This window comes from Globicephala melas, chromosome 3, assembly GCF_963455315.2.
Source record: "Globicephala melas chromosome 3, mGloMel1.2, whole genome shotgun sequence".
NCBI lineage: Eukaryota > Metazoa > Chordata > Mammalia > Artiodactyla > Delphinidae > Globicephala > Globicephala melas.
Window position 1 is genome coordinate 108,412,693 of NC_083316.1, and position 12,279 is coordinate 108,424,971.

Consider the following 12,279-nt stretch of genomic DNA (forward strand, 5'->3'; position numbering starts at 1 on the left):
ATAAGGAAGCAGTGTACTTAACTATTCTCCAGTGTTTTGATATCTGTGTGAGTTCTTTTTCCATTGTAATACATGCTGCACAATCCCAATACTGGACACCTCACAGACTGCTGTGAGGAGGAGTAAATGGCAAGGTTTATAAAAGTTAGCATGGCTGCTAGCATATAGAGAGTGCTCAGTAATTGTTAGCTTTCATTATTTCATTTCTTTCTCTTAATTTAATAGGTTTGATGTAGAAAGAATCTGAGATAAAACACAGTACCAATACTTGCTTGACTTTTACAGTTAGGAAAACAAGAGATCTAAGATGAAGAGAAACTTGTTCAAATGGTAAAAAATGAGACCCAAACTCTGTCTCCATCCTTTAGTAGGTATTCTTTTCATCACAACCCATTCATTTTCCTATTGGTAAAAGTGTTCAAGATACTGTTTTTATAACAACACTTACTGAATGGCTCATTACCCTACATTTTAAAATTCACTGTGAATCTGAATTTTAAAATCAATACTTGGTTGTATTTCCATTTTATCTTTTCTACTCTATTGACATACTTTTTTGATTACTATGTAAATACTATATCATTTATCAATTTCAGGGTCAACCCATGATAATTACAATTTCCCTCTATCAATTAGGAACACAGAAATAGAAAAACTGAACCTTCCCCCTCATATATTCTGTCAACATTTAATCAAGTTCTATACATCATACTGGGATTTTTACTGGTGTAATATTTAATCATATATATAGATAGATAATACTCACTTATAATGGAAGTACAATCATCTTTATTTTGTTGTTATAACAAACACAATATATTTTACCATCTTTGATCTCTGCTTTTACAACTCATGATTTCCTTGACCCAGAGACACATACATTCTATTGTTTGTACTTAATTAAAAAAAAAACAGTATTGAGAATAGGCTCTATTTTGTTCATATTTTCTATTTATAAATATTAGAATACGTCTAATTTTTCTTGTTTTACTTTATTTACTGATGCCTATAATACACCTATTATCTCTAACAGTATATTAATTAAATTTATTGTATTTTTTCAGTTGGTAAATATTATCTGTAAAATTTTTAGGAAAGAGAAATTTTTCACTTATTTTACTCTTCATTTAGGGATGAAGATCAGAACATTCTCAAAGAGAAGGGTTCCTCTATAATGTTTTGCTTTTTATAAGAAGACTTCAAAATGCTTTTTAAAGAACTATATCACTCCATTTCTTGCACAGAGTATCATCAGGAATGGATGAGAATTCAGTATCTGATTAACATGATCACATGATGCTTGAGGTATGTCAGTAAACTTTTGTGAGTGAAAGTTAATTTTCTTGGGACTTCAGGATAATACTAGAGCAACAAACTTCTATTTTGTTGTGCTGTTTAGTGTCACGTAAGTGAAAACTTATACTTACAGGTACCATATGCAGGCTCCCATTGCAATGACATCACCTGGAACTTCTCCTCATCTGTTTCTACATCCAGACTGGAAAGATACTGCTTCACTTTCCTTGCCATTTGGGCATCTTCGTACAGCTTCTTAGCATTAAGCAGAGAGCTACGGCGTGCCTTTTTTTTGTGAGCACCTCCCTGAACATCCAGCATGTTTGAATTTGTGCTGCCTTGACTCAGTGACCTGTAAGAAGATGGAGATCACAATAAGGGACTGTAAAGATGAGAATTAAGTATGGCAGATTGAAAATTAAAAGAATTCTGTTCTGTTAATGCAACTGCATGCTGATGCAAATGAGTTAAAAGATGAAGAGCATTAATGCAAAGTAATATGGCACATATGGCAATGTTCTGAGTTTTCAGATTCAGCAAAGTTCAGAATTCAAAAGAATAAGTTAACAATTCCCCCCAAAGCAACAAATTCCATCAGACCTGTGTTTGGTGCCTTTGCAACCCATGGCACAACTGTGACAAGTATAAGCATTCCTTTGGCCCTATGGCCATCCACACTCTGAAGATATGGCAAGAGTCTAGTTCAGGACAAGTCCACCCTGAGCCAGATCTCTGCACCAGGATTCTTCAGCAGGGGAGTTTCTAGAGCAGCTTTGCTTGTACATGCTGCTTTGGACATGCTATCGCCATCACCATTCTTATATATAGCTGGCCCACTCCGAGCATGCTCACCGATTTTACCAGTAACCAGATTTTGACCAAAATTCAAATAGAACAACCAGTAAGAAAAATAACACCATTTATACTCAATTCAATATAGTCAGAGATCAAAAATGCAATAAAAAGCTACTCAATGCTTCTACTCACATATGAAATGGTTGGGCAATATGTGGCTTCTGGACTGGGGATATGGGATCTTTCTTTTGCAATGCCTCTAAATGTGATGAAACTACAAGCTGGGTAGGAATAACTACAATTGAAACAAGCTATAGCTTCACATCCAACTGTACTCTTTTTGGCAGACTTCTTTCTATAATAACCACATCTAGAACCACTGGAAAACAGGAACTGCAATGCTATTTGTCCTTTGTAACAAGGATAGCAAAACACAAGGTTCTAGACAATTTTTATTTTAAAGGCAGTTGCCAATTCTAAAATAATAAGGATATCTATGGGTCTTCTAAGTTAGCCTCCCAATTACCCAAAGATATTCTAAATACACATACCACAACCATAAAACAATTTGTTTTTTTCCGTGCTCATATACCCCGTTTAAAACAGACAACTAAAATCCTAATGTTTTCATTATAAATTAAGTGAAATAAAGTTGTAAAAAATGTTACTTTTCTGTTGTAATTTTAAGATCTTTAAAAGAGTGTGTCTTACATTTGATGGCAACTTTCAATTGCTACTGGTCAGGCAGAAACTGTGATGTGGTTGTTGCTACTTACATATGCAGAAACTCCTAAACTTTCAGAGTGGTTTGGAAAAAATCCAATGGCATTACTGAATTACTCCCTTAACCTCCAGGAACCAAATGATTATAAGGATGTAGTGAATCTAACAAGTTCAACAACATTCCCAAAGCAGGTGTCAAAAGGAAGTTAGCCCTAAATATCTGCAAAGCCAACCTAAGAGCCCAGCACCAGCAGCTTTTTGTTCTTTTATGGCTTGTTTTAAGAAGTGTGGCATTACCAACATATTTGACGGCACAAAAGGCAATACTGTGTGAGGAAAAAAAAAACCCAGAAACTAATAACTCTAAAAGTGATTCATAAAATTCATATTCTAAATACGAAGAAGTTTAAGAAAGACCTAAACTAATTTATATTTTATATTTTCCTTTTTATGAATGCAAAAAGGTGTTATGTGATAAAAACACATACCTATGTTTATATAAGAGCTCTTTTAACAAGTATAAAGTTAAAAAATTCTCAGTGTTAACAAGGTACTGCAGTGACTTTTCTTCGTGGTACATAAAACAACAGTGGTCCCAACAACTGATGATGCCTCAGATTCAAAGAAATGTAGTAAAATCAAGCCCCAATATTTAGGAGCAAATTTGAATACAAGTATTTAATAATTTTATGTAAGCTGACATAAAAAAGTGTCCAGAAATTCAAGATACATACAAAATTTTAATAAGTGAAAATCTCATGATAAATGACAATGTCTTCTAAGCTAATTTCAAAATGCTTTGATGTAAAAACAAAAATATCTAGTGCCTGCAAACATCATACAAATCAACCCTAAAGCTAAATAAACAGTGAATGTGTTACATAAGTCATTCAAACACCCCAAAATCCCCACTAAGATATACTGTTCAAGTATTCTTCTTCATAACAGTAACGTTAGGAATCAATTTCTATCTTCAATGAGAAGAACCAGAAAAGACAAAGACATAAATGTAAAGTATAGAAGAAAACACAGAAGAAACACAGAGAAGGAAGAAAGCAGAAGGAAATTCAAGTTCACCAAACTTCAACAGAAAACAAAAGACCACAAATAAGACAAGACTCAAAGTAAGTGGCTCACAAAAAATCCTTCTTATATGTAATATAAAAGCATCTAACTTAATGATTCACTATAATCTTAAAAGAGCAAAATTCTTCTTTTTTGCTCATCTACAAAACCCATCTTTTTCTTCAACTAAAATCCCCTCATCCACAAAACCCACCTTTTTCTTCAACTAAAAATGAAAGGATCAGATAGATGATTTATAAGATCCCAAACATTCTATGATTTCTACGTGGATACTTAGCTATCTATTACAGATCTGTAAGCAGAGATCTGAACTTACTTGACAACAAAAGGTGTTGTTAGGTCTGATTCTATTTCAGTTTTAAGAGAGATAAGGGAGTCTTTAATTAAAAGTGGTAGGAATTTAAAACTCAGTGCTGTATGTCTCATGGTATTAGTGGATCTGAACAATTAAAATCATCCTCTATTTCAATTATTTACAAACTCAATATTACAGTATAGTTTGGATAAAGGCTGCACCCTTTTGGAAAACTGATAGAAAAATGTAATCTTTATAAACAACCCTTTTACCCATTTTAATACACTTAAACATTTATTTTTATAAAATATGGCAGGTGAATAAAAGAAAATAGTGTGGACTCTGGAATCAGACTACCACCATTAATGAATCAGAATCCACCATTAGTGAGCTCTAGGAATTTGGACAACTCTATCTTCCCCATCTGTACCATGGGAATAACATTATCTATTTCACAGAGTGGCTGGAGAATTAAATAATTCATATAAAGTGCACAGAGAAGTATATGGCACATAGGAAGCACACAATAAATATATGCTATCGTCATCATTATCTAACTGACCCTGCTAAATAAAATCTAAAAGGGACTTATGGGACGTCAACAATGGAAAAGTAAAGGGAAAAAAAGCTAGTTCTAACACTATTTTAACCTTGTTAGCAAAAGGCATTTATTTGTCAGGAATGTAGGTTGACAGGGTTAATAGAACACATGCTATTTTACGTGCGTGCATTAATGAAAAGGATGCAGTATATGTTAACAGTTGCACAACCTTCATTCCAGTTGCATTCGTCTCTACACTTACCCCAGACTCCGCCACCTCTTCTTCCTGTAAGCAAGAGCCACAAACATTGAAGCATGTGTTTGAATAGGAAAGCACAGAAAAAAGACAACAGTCGTGAGTCAGAGAAACTATGGAGACAGAACAGAAAAATTTTACTAGAAAAAAAAGGTAGCTTAACAGTAAAATGACTTTAATGGAATACAAGGGGGTAAAATGAATTATGATACGTACTGAAGGCCAAAAAACTCCACACTATTTAAAAGTATGCTTTTAGACCAATTATAATATATTTTTTTAGACCAATTATATTTTTAATACCTAATTCATTTAGAGGTTTATGTTAATAAGAAGCTTAAGGGAAAACATTTACTAACTATGAATTTTGAATTCAAAGTTTTCAGGGAAACCTTAAATTAAGGAATATGATCTTTTGCACTTTTTTTAAAAAAGGATTTTTGAGCCATACATTTAAGCGAGGATGAAATTACAAGAAACAAAAATTTATAATTTCATTTTTAAGTGCAGAAATTCTCTTACAATGTGCATTAACAAGAAATTTAGACCAGCAAATCCAACTTAAAATGTAAGTATAAATATATCATCAAAATCTTTATGATCCTGTATCTCCTTACACTACAATTCGGCTGAATCAAGATTCTTTTTAAAATTTTTATTCTCATTTATTTTTTTGCCCCTTCCCCCCAATCCTGACTGGTCTCATTATATCTCTGGCTTGTATCCAATAAGCTCCAGCTCTGGCCAGCCCAAAATTCTGTTTTTCAGTAAGTACACTGACTACTGTTAAAATAAAAGGGGTACTTTGTCTACACAAGATATTATATACCACCAAACTGGACAATTACTTGCTTACAGAAAGCTAGTACATTTCAGTACTAGCTGACAAATACAACTGATTCAGGAAAACTTCAGTCTAATCTAATTATGTTTTATTTTTTCCTATACTGCATTCTACTCTAGCCTAGGCCAAGGAAACAGCCAAGTTCACTGATTTCATCCTCAGTTTCTTCCTCCTTTGCTCATTTCTGAAGCACTGTACTTAAAATATTATCAACTGGTCTGGCAGGCTCACAAAGTCATTATCATCTTGAGGAACGAGGGTGCTAAAATACATGAGTAGACGGATGTCTGTGTAAGACAACAGGGTGTGGTGGGGCCACTGTACAGGGACATATAACAAAAACAAAAACTTAAAAACAAAGAAACAAATCCTCCAGGTCTGCTTTGGTCCCTGGTTCTTACTGTTTTCTGCTTCTACACTGCTGAGCAATGACACCCCTCATTACATGTAGTGATTCTCAGGGACAGAAGTGGGATGGGTTGGGAAGAGGAGATATGATATACCCCTTCCTCCACACTTTGAGAATTTCTACACTAGAGCAACAATCAGGTCAACTACTTATAAAAACAAAGACTCCTGAACGGTGATTTAGACAAAACAAAACAAAAATAAAAAAACCAATCCTGACACACATTGATTCTGTTTGGTTACAAAAACTCCATCTCTAACTTTTAAAAAACCAAGTATTTTTGTTTCTTTAGTAGGCTATATTTCTTTCAAGCCACAAGAATTGTGTCTGCCTGGGTAAACATTTCATTTTTAAAGCTCTTAGGTACTGAAGCTATACACAAAGGCCCAGAAGAAAATCAGACCAAAAATGAAAACCCTAATAACTTTTTACCCTAAAAATTACAGAAATTACTAGGAACAGCTTGACAACATACTTTAAGTTTTATATAATTTGAGGAGACATTTGTTATTACATTAAAAATGAATTTTAAAAAGCATTCTTAGAAGATCAGGTTAATATTGAATGCAATTTTTATTTTTATTTCATTTTTATTAGAGATGGAGCATTCTTAAATTGGCACTTTCTAAACTGCGTTAAAGAATTTACATACAAATAAACAGCAGTACCACGACTTGAAACCAAGGAATATATTTTAAAAGAATAAAGTAGAACTTAGACAGAAATAGAACTTTTAAAATATTCAATAAAAAGACATATTCAGTAAAAATAGAAGACTAATACTTCATACATTTTGTTAGAAACCAGATGAAAGCATCTGTCCTGTGTGATAATTTCAGTAAAGATCAGCAACTTACTTAAACATTTAAGTTAGATGACATTTTAATTAACAATAACAATACAGATCTATGTACTCAAAAAAGTAATAGAGAACTAGGGTTCAAATCTCAGCAATTTATGTAATCCTGGACACATTACCTAACTGCTCTGAGCTTCAGTTTCTTCATATGTAAAAGGCAGGCCAATACTACTACCAACCTTTAAAGGTTATAGTGACAAACTATTACTTGAGAGGGACATCTGTAAAGCACTTAGTACACTGCGTAACAAACGGCAGATGGTCAATAAATGAAAAATATTATATCATGCTCAGTGCCACTCTGTAACACTTACACACTTCAATGACATACCTCTGTCGGAACATCATAGCTGGGTCCATGTTAGCAGAAGTCATTCGAACAACTTGACGAATTTCCTTGGCAATCATTCTGAGCTTCTCAAAATTTACTAAACCATCTACTTTGGAATCATTTCCTATAGAATAAAAGTAACTTTTTTTAACTTCCAAAATTAAAATATCTATATAAAAGTAGCAGAAGTCAAGTTATTGTTGGAGGCACAAATCAGAACCTTCTTTATCAAACTGTCACTTTTGTTTTCAAGAACTGATAAACCCATAGATGGTTTAATCCTGCTCCCAGGGAATGAGCTAATGAGAGAAATTCTATTCCTATGGAAGTAATGATTATGATTATTGGAAAGTGAGAAACTGTGCATAGCTTCTAAAAGCCATTTCATTATGCTGTAGGCACACCTAGTAAAAAATACAGCTCCTCAAATCTAATTCTCCAGATGCTCAGCCCACTCTTAGGCAAGTACGTGCATCTGTTTTTTTGGGCAGCAGAGTAGAGCACTTGAAAACTTAGGTTTTAGCCAGAGGTCACAAACAGTGACCTTTGGCTTAACTAATCTAGTAAGGTTTCTATGGTTTACGGTACTTAAATAAATTGTAAAATGAGTTGTCAACACTTAAGAAGTGGAAGACATCCCAAGAAAACAAGAATTTCTGACTTCTCTCGAAGAAAAAAAGCGGGGTGGGTAGGTGGGGGATTAAATAATAAGTATTGATAGGTCTTTCTTCCAAGTGGTAATAATTAGTTAAAATTAAGAGGTGGCTGGCTCGTAGGGGTAGACATCTTCTAGTCTGCCATGCATCCTCTCTTCCCCAGGATTTGAATTTACAATCATGACTTTAATCATTAAACACAAATTTGCTTGTTTGTAAGTTCCATGGTTTTTGTTTCTGTTTCACTAAGTAGTTCTCTAAGGAAAAAAACTCATACACCTCTCAAAATGGTCTACTTTTCTTTGACGAGAACAGGAATGAGACCAGACTTAGCCCATATGTTGGCTTACCCAGTTCAAACCACAAGGCAAAAAATTATATGTTCAAAGGGTAATCTAACTTTTTTATCACACCTGTCTTTAACAGTTGGTCTGACCCTATTTATTTTCCACATAGCCCCTGAGGTGTCTGTGGAATTCCAAGTCCCTGAAGCCAAGTTTGAGAACCACATGGGTCTGGAACACATGGTGGCTCCCTTTTTGTAGTAAATGGCACCTATCCATTGGACATATAAATTGTTCAGGGTCTCAACATGAGTTGAAAACAAAATGATAACCCAAAATACTTTCAAGTCACATAAACATGTTTTGAGGGAGCATGTCAGAAAAATATACTTGAAGCCTATAATGATATTTTCTTATGAAAAAGGAGTGATAATGAAAGTGGGGGCAGAACAACTAGTTAATTGGCACAACACATCTGCTAAGAACAGTTAGAAAAGTTGGACAAAAATAGAAAAAAAATGTTTTAAGTCATCAAAAAACTATCAAGGCTGTGAAGATCTGAAGCAATAATGAAGATCTGTGGCAAGTTTAGCATCTCCCAGTGCTTGACCCAGCATCTGCTGATTTCAGAAAAGGGGATGATGAGCTGAAAAACTGAGTAGTGCCACCATGACCTTTGAAGTTAGAGAAGAACAACTTAAGTCTAGATAAATCTTCAATGTTTTGGGTTGGGATTTTGAAGGCCTATAATATATCCTCAGACTAAAGATAAACTAAATGCAGACTGGGATAAAAGTTCAGTGTTAAATTATCTCAAAATATGAAAAGGGTTTAAGGTGATTTTTGGATTGCTAGCACCCCTAGCTGCCTGGCAGAAGCAAGCTTTAATTCTCTCTGGAGGAATGTAATATTGTCTGAAACCCTAGATTATTTCTGTAATTTCTTTATACACATCCATTTGGTCAAAAATAACCAGGTACATCAGGAGAAAATTCAACATGATTGAAATGCAAGGAAAAAAAAAAAACACAACAGAAAGACTCATAAAGGATCTAGATTATGGAGTTATTGGAGACAAACACAATAGTAACTGGTAAATATGTCCAAGGTTATTAAAAACAACACTGAGAACTTTGGCAGAGAACATGAAGATAAAAATGAATTTAAATTGTAAAACTGGAAAAAAAACCCCCAATAACTGAAATAAGGAATTTGCTGCTGAATTTAAAAGTAAATTAGTACACAGTTGAAGAAATAATTTAAAAATTGGACATTAAGCTGGGAGAAAATTCCAGAATGAATAAAAATATCCAGGTCAGAGAAAACCAAATGCTGCACCTAGTCACATCATAGCAAAACTAGAGAAAAACAGAGATAGAGAGAAGAGAAAATTATAAAGCAGCTACGAGAAAAAGGGTAGATTGTTGTCAAAGGAACAACAAATAAGACTGACACTTGATTTCTCAACAATAACAATGGAAGCCAGGAGACAGTTTTGTTATATCAAAATGTTGAAAGGTAAGTGCCAACCAAAGTTATGCCTTATGAATGAATATTAATTAAAGACATTTTTCAAATAAACAAAAAGTAAGAGATTTCATCACTAGTAGACTTGCACATAAGGGAATAATAATCAGTGTTCTACAGGAGAAAAAAACCCCAACCATATGAAAACTTTGAAATGCAGGAAAAGTAACAATATCATCATGCAGGTAAAGCTAAATAAATACTGACTTTACTAAACAACAATAGTATAGTGTGGCATTTAAAGGCATGGAAACAACTGTATATGTCGGGAGGTGAGCAAATGGGAATTTAAGTGGTCTAACTTCTTGCACTGCCTGACACACAGCAAAGTACTAATAAATATTACGTGAATTAATATCAACAAGTATAAATATATTGGGTTGGCCAAAAAGTTCCTTTGGTTTTTAAGTAAAAAAGACATTTTTCATTTTCACCAAGAACTTTATTGAACAACGTATTCATCTTTTTGTTCCACTACCTTCTGCCATTTTCCAGGTAACTTCATAATTCTATCTTCCCAAAATTTTTTATCTTTTTGAGAAAAGAACTGTTCCAGGTGCCTTTTACAGTCTTCCAGGAAATGGAAATTTTTTCCATTAAGAGAATTTTGTAAAGACCGAAATAAATGGAAATCCGAAAGTGCAATCTCTGGTGAATATGGCGGATGAATCAGAACTTCCCAGCCACGCTGTAACAGTTCTTGCTTGGTCATAAAAGAAACATGTGGTCTTCCGTTATCCTGATAGAAGATTATGCATTTTCTGTTGACTAATTCTGAACGCTTTAGGTCGAGTGCCGCTTTCAGTTGGTCTAATTGGGAGCAGTACTTGTTGGAATTAATCATTGGGTTTTCTGGAAGGAGTTCATAATAGAAGACTCATTCCCTTCCAATCCCACCATATACACAACATCCATCACCTTCTTTGGATGAAGACCGGCCTTTGGTGTGGTTGGTGGTTGTTCATTTCGCTTGCCCCATGATCTCTTCTGTTCCACATTATTTTGCAGTATCCACTTTTCATCACCAGTCAAAATTTGTTTTAAAAACGAAACGTTTTCATTACTTTTAAGTATAGAATCACATGCAGAAATATGGTCAAGAAGGTTTTTTTCGCTTAACTTATGTGGAACCCAAACATCAAAGCAATTAACATACCAAGCTGGTGCAAATGATTTTCAATGCTTGATCTGGGTATTTTGAGTATGTTGGCTATCTCCAGTGTGGTATAATGTTGATTGTTCTCAATTAATATTTCAATTTGATTGCTATCAACTTCAACTGGTCTACCCGACCGTGGAGCAATGTCCAGCAAGAAATCTCCAGCACGAAACTTCGCAAACCACTTTTGACACGTTCGAGCAGTCACAGCACCTTCTCCATACACCGCACAAATCCTTTTGTGCATTTCAGTTTCATTTTTACGTTTCTTTAAATAATAAAGTATAATATGCCAAAAATGTTGCTTTTTTCTTCCATCTTCAATATTAAAATGGCTACACAAAAATCCACCAATTTTGATAAGTTTTTTAAAAATGCATGCTGACATGACAGCTGTCATGATACAATCTAACAAAATTGTTTCGAATGAAGTGAAAGACAACTAAGAGCTACTAGAAAAAAAGAACAAACTTTTTGGCCAACCCAATATAATGTCTAGTGTAACACTAGAAAATGAGTAAAACTGTGTATAGTCAGCAAGTTAATGGAGGACAAATACCATTCACAAAAATCAATTAAGGGGATTGCAGATAAACCACATGGCAAAAGGTTAATTTGGTTTTTAAAACTAAGAACTTGCTGTTCATCAAAAGACATCCTTAAGAGAGTCAAAAGGCAAGTCATACTATATACAGGACTTACACAAAATTCTTAAAAAGTATATTAGGAAAACAGAACATTATAAAAAATAAGCAGGACACTGAACTGATAATTGTCAAAAGAGGACGAATAAATATACAGAAGTGTGTTCAGCCTCATTAGTAATCAGAGAAATGCAAATTAAACCACATCAAGATACAATTACACACCTACTGGAATGGATAAAAGTAAAAAGAATCAATTTACCAGGTGTTGGTGAGAATGAGGAACAACAAGAACGCTAAAAACACTGCCAGTGTTCCACTTTAGTAGATTAACCTCAAACTGCTTTCCAAAGTTGATTATATGAATATCAGGACCCATAAATTTCACTGTGAATTATACTGAACAAAAATGCATGTGCACTACGAGATATGTGAAAGAATATTCATAGCAGCATTATTCATATACAGTGGAAACTATCAAATGCTCATCAATGGATTGGATGAATCCACTGTATTGCATTTATGTAATGGAATGAATGCTAAATAGTTTTGAAAATGAAGTACAGTTACACTC

General features: G+C 34.0%; 1 protein-coding gene across 8 annotated transcripts in view; it reads right to left on the reverse strand.

The window, feature by feature from the left end:
- RAPGEF6 (Rap guanine nucleotide exchange factor 6) overlaps window positions 1-12,279 on the reverse strand; it is a 217,805-nt gene that overhangs the window by 20,390 nt on the left and 185,136 nt on the right. For 6 of the 8 annotated variants that reach the window (XM_030869701.2, XM_030869706.2, XM_030869699.2 and 3 more), the window contains 3 exons: window positions 7,436-7,559; window positions 4,999-5,022; window positions 1,428-1,648 (listed from right to left, as the gene is read on the reverse strand). In XM_030869701.2, the coding sequence (XP_030725561.1) occupies window positions 1,428-1,648; window positions 4,999-5,022; window positions 7,436-7,559 (369 nt within the window). The remainder of the gene's footprint in view (window positions 1-1,427; window positions 1,649-4,998; window positions 5,023-7,435; window positions 7,560-12,279) is intronic. The other 2 variants (XM_030869700.2, XM_030869710.2) reach the window with 1 other exon arrangement.